This window comes from Triticum aestivum, chromosome 2D (assembly GCF_018294505.1).
Source record: "Triticum aestivum cultivar Chinese Spring chromosome 2D, IWGSC CS RefSeq v2.1, whole genome shotgun sequence".
Taxonomy (NCBI): Eukaryota; Viridiplantae; Streptophyta; class Magnoliopsida; order Poales; family Poaceae; genus Triticum; species Triticum aestivum.
Window position 1 is genome coordinate 530,222,706 of NC_057799.1, and position 7,658 is coordinate 530,230,363.

The 7,658-nt window shown below is 56.8% G+C and overlaps 1 protein-coding gene across 1 annotated transcript; it reads right to left on the reverse strand.

The window, feature by feature from the left end:
* Window positions 1–5,470: 5,470 nt before the first annotated feature.
* Window positions 5,471–7,307, reverse strand: LOC123049797 (protein NRT1/ PTR FAMILY 8.2-like). Its single transcript, XM_044472671.1, has 2 exons — window positions 7,193–7,307; window positions 5,471–7,116 (listed from the first exon to the last, which is right to left on the reverse strand). Exons 1-2 carry the CDS (start codon window positions 7,305–7,307, stop codon window positions 5,471–5,473), a joined length of 1,761 nt encoding a protein of 586 aa, XP_044328606.1.
* Between the last annotated feature and the right edge of the window lie 351 nt (window positions 7,308–7,658).

The following is a 7,658-nucleotide window of genomic DNA, read 5'->3' on the forward strand; positions in this document are numbered from 1 at the left end:
TCTTTCTGTTTGTATATTAGACGATGCGCTCCCGACCCCTCCCGCGTCGCCCCCGCGAGGCGACGGGGAGGGCGACCAGATCCTTCGAGCGCCCCCTCCTCCTCCTCTTCCCCTGCTCCGCCGCCGCCAGAGGGCAGCCGGGCATAGCCCGGCCGGTGCCGACGGCGGCAGGGCGCTGGCGTCCTCTTGCTCGAGGGGGCTGCGCGGGCATGCTTCTTCGGGCCGGAGCGTCGCGCAGCGGTGGGCGTGACGGCGCGACGTTGTGCGGGTGTGGCGGCTCCGCGTTCTGGTGGCGCCGGCACGCTGGTGCAGCCTGCGTGGCGGGCACTGTCGACGGCGGGGCGTGCCCATGCTGCAACGGCCAGATCTGGCCGCCGGGCGGCGCGGGCTGTGGCGGCGTGGGCTGGAGGCCGTCGTCCTGCTGGCTGGCGGCAGCGGCGGCTGAAGGCGGCGGCGGATCCTGCTCAAGGTGCGGCCTTCGTGGCTGCGGTGGGCGGCGGATCTGACGCGGCGGCGGCGGTGCTGGTGGTTGCGGGCGAGCCGGGTTCCGGCCAGATCCGGCTGGATTTGTCGTCGGGGACCCGGCTGGTGGCGCAGGGCGGTGGCCGGAGCTCGTCCTGGTCGCGGATTCGGGAGGGGACGGCAGCGGTTGCCGACCTGCTCCTTGGATCTGGCACAGGGCCGTCGGCGGGGGGCTCGGAGCAGTCCCTCGGGGGCCCATGGCGGTGGTCTGGGTCGTTTCACGGCGGCGGCTGGACTTCTTCGGCGTCTGCCTGTCGGTGAGCGCCTTTGACGACCTTCGATTCCTCTCCCCGTCGTTCAGGCGCTACCTTCATCAAAGGGTTGGCCCTCTCCCAGCGGCGCCCATCGCTCGTCTCGCGCCCGGTGACAGGACCGAGCTCGTCTCGCGCCCGGCTGCAGGACCGGACTCGTCTCGCGCTCGGCAACAGGACCGAGCCCGTCTCGCGCCCGGCAGCAGGATCTGACTCGTCTCGCGCCCGGCAGCAGGACCGAGCTCGTCTCGCGCCCGATAGCAGGACGGGTCGATGGTGGCCAGGTTTGGCCGGACTTCGGGTCTCGACGCTGGGGACTACTCAGGAGTGCGAAAGGCGGTTCCTTTCCATTCGTCTCTTTGGTTGGGGTAGCGGTGGGTGGCGGGTGAGGTGGCGTCAAGGTCATGGATTCTAGAGCGGCGACCCTGGTGGTGGTGTCGCGGTGCTCCTGGCAAAGCCCGTGACTTGGTGCTGCCTGGTGGCCATGGCCGTGTGGGCGGCGTGGTAGCCAGGGTGCGGCGTTCGGTGGCGGTGAATATTGGTCGGGGTGAAAACCTGTTCTATCTTCGGACTGACCGGCGACGGCGAAGCTCGTTCCGCGTCGCCGTGACTCTCGCTGCCCGGCGTGTTGCTCTGGGGGAAACTCTGATCCTTGGGTCGGGCGGTGGCGGCGCTTCGGTGTCGTAACCTTCCTGTTGGCACCGCCTTGGAGCCCACGGAGCGTCGTATGTAGCTTCTTCTCTTCGCGGTGGCGTGTTCACGGTTGAGGCCCCGGTGGCTCTTGTAGTGCTAGGGGTGGTGTTGCTGCGCTCAGCGCGTATGTATATCCTGCCTTGGGTGTGTGCGTGTGTGTTGGTGGCGTGTGTTGTACTGAGTTGTTGGTGATCTGTGCTTTATATATAAAACGGGGCGAAAGCCTTTTTCGGTATATTAGACGATGCCGTTTGCCTTTTTGTTTGAAAATGAGGTTTATCCCCTTGGTCTCTTTATCATTGTGATGCATACATCCATCGTTATTGAGGTTGATGCAAGACAACAAGGCCAAGGTCATCAACAAGCATACCACATAGCATAGTAAACTATGACATAATGATTAAAAGATGTGAACTAAACACATATGACTACGTTTACTTATTTCACAACAACACCTTTAAGGAGGGATACCCGCCCTCACGTTAAGGATTTTTCTGCATGGTAATCAAGGCCTTCCCTTGCCGCGCCATGACGATCGTCGACTCTGAATCGTCATGCACAAAATCCTTCCCATGGTGCAGACTTGATCGTCACCCCAAAATTTACTCTAATGACAGCAGATAAAAAAGAATACGTCATTATAATAGACAGTTGATTAGGGATAAGAAGGGATGATCTCTTCCTGGTCAAGCAAAGGCAAGCAAGCCAGCACAATAGACCATCAACTCAAACACAAACCACCTTCTCCTTCTGGTCGGAGCTACAGGAGCACACAGCACAATGCTCACCCAAACAAAGAAGGTGATCACTCTATTCCTTTTCTTCAGATTGAAATGTTCTACAATATGGATAATCAAATTCTCCTTTAACATATTGCTGAATCATTCTATGACCATGAGTTTTCTATCATGACCATGATGAACTACTACATAGAACTCTCGTGGCTAATTCAATAACATATTACTGCAGTACTAATAGGTGAAGAAACACTGAACAATATGCCAAAAAACATGGCGCTTGAAGGTGAATTTCAGTTAAAAGTCCAGTTGAGACCTCTTCTTGCCGCCGCCGCTGGTTCTTGGCTGTTGGTTATAGCAGATGTTTCTGCCCTGGGTGTGTGTTCATCCGGAAATCAAGATCCACCGAGACAGAGAAGCGGAGTGGAGGGACGATTAGAGGCCACCGGTCCTGTAAACCCTAGCACGTGGAGGATCCAGGGAGAGGAAGGAGGGGAGTCACCGCCGCAGGGCAAGGGGAGGGGTCGACCTCGAGCTGCACATCGCCGGAAGGGGGCGGGAGAAGGGTTTCGTCCGGTGGTCAGGGAACAATCTTTCGACGAAGGCCCATGTTCAGGCCCGGTAGCACTGGAAATGTGCTCTCTCAAGCCTTGGACGCTGGGGTAGTCCCACCTCGGAACATTACAAGCACTACGACCAGTTTATATATATATGAAGAAAGTATAATTTTCCCTCTCAAATCCTCCTTAATGGATCAATAAACCCCTCAACTTCAAAACCGGATTATTTTCCCCCTAAACTTTGCAAAACCGTATAAATCTCACCCTAGGTGGTTTTGGAGAGAATTGAAAGTGGTTTTGCTTCTATTTTCTCTCTTCTTACTTTTCACGTGGGTAGTACGTACGCACCAGATGTCGGAGGCCACGCGGTTCATGCCTTGCCGCGAGTTGACTCCCTTGGCGAAGACGAGCACTTCGCCACTCGGCGCTCGACCTCCTCGCCGTCCTGGGCGTCCCTGCCGCCTGAAATGATGATGACCGGGCGCCGGCTGGCTGGTCGGATCGACTGATTAATCTCATGTCATGATCTGAGTTTGGCATCGGTGGTAGTACGTAGTATGTTTCTTCTTCTTTGATAGACTAGTAATAGGATGGTTCGAGGACCGGATTAACTGGTTGGCAACGGAAATCACTGTAAAGAACTTACACGGTGCGTCATTGTGTATGAAATTTTGGTTTGGTCAATAGATGCGCCCTTCTGCCATGTGGAATCGAGGCCTGTGCATACGGCGCCGCTGACATTTTCAAGGGCCTTGTACGCCAGGGACACATGTCGTCGGTCTATCCATACCGGTCATGCATCCGCGCCGGCAATAAGCAGTTTGCCGGCCCAGCTGCACGCGCGCCGGCGACACGCCTGTCGCGCGCTCATTGCCGGCCGTGGCCATCACCATGTCTCTCGCAGCAGTCCTCTGCTTCAGCCGCCTCGACCCCGCGGGGCTGCTCGTCGCGGCCGCGCGCTGCAGCTCGTCCCGCCACGTCGGCTGTACGCCCGCCTCTTCGCCGTCCGCGGACTACTGCGTCCGCCACGCCGGCGGCCGGCCGAAATTCACGATCTTTGCTGCCAGAGACTGAGGTCGTGCTTCTCCCGGACTGGCAGGTGCTCGTACTGCACTGCCCCAGGGCTGCCGCAGAAAACGCCGACGGATATCGTCGGTGTGCGCGCGCTCGGGAAGCTGCCGGCGTTTGGGCGCCGCTCGTACTCCTGCACGCAGGCAGAGGCGGGTCCGCGCGCCGTGGCTCGTGATCTCCTCCCCGACCTCGTAGTTGAAGGTTAGTACTGCCACCGTGGCGGCCGGTCATCGGAGATTATGAGGTGGAGCGGACAGCCGACAAGAAGCGTCACGAGACGGCCTAGGCTAAGGCGGCCGCCAAGCTCTTCGAGCTTGACCCAGACGGGAGGCCGCGCATGGTGGAGGGCCGCGTGGAGCAAATGGACGACCTCGCGGGCACCGCGTCATGCGGCCTGGGGCTCACCGGCCAGACCCCGCCGAAGAGGAGGATGATTGATGGGGGAAACTCATCGGAGTTGACTTTTATATGTCCAGTTAGCATCAATAACTCAAAACCACCTTAAATCATGTCCAATACCACCTTGGGGCTTGATTGATCCGGTATAACAGATTTGAGGGGGTGATTAATCCGGCTTTGGAATTGAGGGGGGATTTGAACCAATTATAGAGATTTGAGGGGGAAAACTATACTTTCTTCTATATATATCGAAGCTTCGCAGAGTGCTCGCCGAGTTCGGTGGCGCGAACTTGTAACCCAGATGATGAGGGGGCAATTGACAGTCATTGCTGGCCCGGTCGTGTCGGCCCACAGCCCAATTACATGTGGGGAGCAGGCTTCTGGGCCCGGTCGTGTCGGCCCCTAGCCCAATTACAAGTGGGGAGAAGCTGACTGCATTTTTTATATTTTATATTTCTTTTTTTCTGATTCCTGTTTATTTATATTTTTTTATACTTACTCTGCTCAGATTTCTGTAATACATTCTTTATTTATAAATCTTATATGATTCGTGTATATATTCATGTCTAAATATTATATTTTTATACTTACTCTGCCCGGACGAGACGGACACCGACCGGCTTAAATAGCCGCGCAGGCGCATGGCGGCAAGCTTCTTGTTGTTGTGTAGGTCTATCAATTCTTGTTGCGTAAGTCAGATAAGTTGACACTCGACTGCATTTCATTAACTGATGATTGTTCGTCGAGTGTCAGGTTTGTCTCATTCATGTACGTTGATATCCCTACTACAGTAACAGTAGATTTTTTATTTTGTTTATCGTTTTTTTTGACAAATTGTGATTCATAAAAAGCAGTACATACATGAATGTTTCCCTTGTGAAGGAGATAGACCCTGACTATAAATCTTTTATGTAACATAGAAGATTCATACTAACTCGTCACGCGGCGAGGTGGGACTAATATAGGTGTGAAAACCTAAGTATGAGCAATTTTCGGTGTGTTTTGACAGCTCAGCCGACCCAAGACGGATGGGATGATCGTCATGCATGGCGCTGCATGTAGTAGATGTTTTAAAAATAGGGTATATGGTTATAAATGATAAATTTTGAGGCCCGTCCGGTTTTGAGGGCCCAAATTTGTAACTTGCGGCTGTAGATGCTCTTAATGTGCTTGCTTTGAATCTATTTTGTTCTGTCTCCTGGTTCAATCACACACATTCAGGTCGATCACTCACTGGTCATGTGCCATGTGGATCATCACCTCCTTCAATGGCATCCGGGTTGTATTCGGCTTCGGCGGTCCTCTTGTAGGAATACCAGTTGGCGATGGGCAGGTAGATAGCAAAGTTGACAACGCTGAGCACGGTCATTAGCCAGAAGAAGTAGTCGAGGTGGCCGACGTTGAGGTTCTTGTCCGGGATCCACCCTTGCTTTCCACCCGTCGTCGTCACCTTCTTCACCACCGTCACCAGCAGCGTGCTCACGTAGCTCCCCAGTGCTACCGCCGTCAGCGATAGCGCCATGCACATGCTCCTCATGGCGTCCGGCGCCTGGTCGTAGAAGAAATCCAGCTGCCCCACGAAGACGAACACCTCGGCGGCGCCGACGATGAAGTACTGCGGCACCTGCCAGAAGATGGAGATGGGCACGATGTCCTCCTCCCCGTACAGCCCGAGCCGCGCGACCGTGCGGAGGCGGAAAAGCTCGAGCACGCCGGCGGCGACCATGGAGAAGATCGAGACGACGAGGCCGACACCCATGCGCTGGAGCTGCGTGAAGCCGCGGGGGTGGCCGGTGACGGAGCGGACGGCCGGGACGAGGAGGCGGTCGTACACGGGCACCCAGAAGATGACGCTGAGGGTGTCGAAGGTAGAGAGCGAGGCAGAGGGGATGGAGAAGTGGGCGCCCATGCGCTTGTCGAGGGTGTTTCCCTGGAACACGAACACGGTGTTCATCTGCCCGTACACCGCCGCGAAGACGATGCCGCTCGCCCAGATGGGCAGCAGCCGCACCACGCTCTTGAGCTCCTCCACCTGCGTCACCGTGCACAGCCTCCACGCCGATGGCGCCGTCGCAGTCCTGTCCGCCGGCGTCTCCACGGCCGCCTTGTCGAGGAACCTGAACTGCTCGGTGTGCTCCAGCTTGCGGCTCCCCTCGATGCCGGACTCCCTCTCCGTCGTCTCGTACAGCGCCGACCCGTCGACGGGGACGCTCAGCTTGCGCGTGGCCGCGACGAGCACCTGCGCGATGCGGGTGAGCGGGCTGCCGCCGGGGCGCTGGTGGCGGTAGAGCGGCGTGCCGACGAAGAAGCTGCCGACGGCGATGGCCATGACGACGGCGGGGATGCCGAAGCCCCAGCCCCAGCCGTAGCGCACCTGCACATTCACCAGCACGGACGACGCCACCAGCGCGCCGATGTTGATGGACAAGTAGAACCAGTTGAAGAAGGAGCTCTTGCTCCGCCGCTCGCTCTCGTCGTGCTCGTCGAACTGGTCAGCTCCGAACGAGGACACGCAGGGCTTGATCCCGCCCGTGCCCAGAGCGACGAGGTACAGACCGACGAACACCGCCGCCGTCTGCCCCGCCGTCGGGTTACACACCCCCTTGGCCGCGCACGTCGGCACCAGCCCTTTCACCGACGCCGCAACCGTCAGGAGGCCCAGACCGATGACGTAGATGATCACGAAGGAGGCGATGGTCCAGAAGCGGCCGAGGTAGGCGTCGGCGAGGAAGGCGCCGATGAGGGGGGCGGCATAGCAGGTTCCCGTCCAGTTGCTGACGGTGTTGGCGGCGTCGCTCTTGTTCATGCCCATGTTGTCCAGCATGAAGTTGCTCAGGTTGGCGCTCATGCCGTAGTACGCCAGCCGCTCGCAGCATTCGTTAGCTGCAATTCATCGATCAATGCCATGGCTGGCTCAAAGAGCAGGGCAACAATGGAGTCGTCGTTTGTATGCACGTACCGAGGATGTAGGGGCAGGCGTGCCAGTTGCCGGTGTTGCTCTTGACGGCCTGGTTGCCCTTGATGTCCACGGTGCCATCTTGGGTGTAGATCGTGTCTGCACCAACCTCCCCCATTGCCACCTGCTATTTTTTGCTGCTCAGACCTCAGAAGAGCAACTTTTGTAATGGGCAAGACAAACAAGATGGTTTGAAATTTTGAATGGCATCGAAGGTTTATATATCCAGATCAAATGAGAAATTACAAAAGAAATGAAATCAGCCAGGCTAAAACTCTTCGCAAGCTGACAATCGAAATTTGTTGGAATTAACCACGACTGTGTGTCCGGCTCGATCGTACCAGTAACAGTCACCGAGTAGCTAGCTTTTATCGATCGGCCGGCGGAAACTCTCACGCGAAAGGCACATGTAGAGAGGATTTTCTAGGGGAGCCAGTTTTTACTGGATATGCGTCTGCCGCATGATGAC

What these genes read in the sequence shown, in the direction of transcription:
- LOC123049797 (XM_044472671.1), bottom strand. Translation starts at nt 7,307, where the DNA reads ATGGGGGAGGTTGGTGCAGACACGATCTACACCCAAGATGGCACCGTG. An exon ending in CGCCTGCCCCTACATCCTCG is followed by an intron (nt 7,117 to 7,192) that starts GTACGTGCATAC and finishes GATGAATTGCAG; the next exon opens with CTAACGAATGCTGCGAGCGG.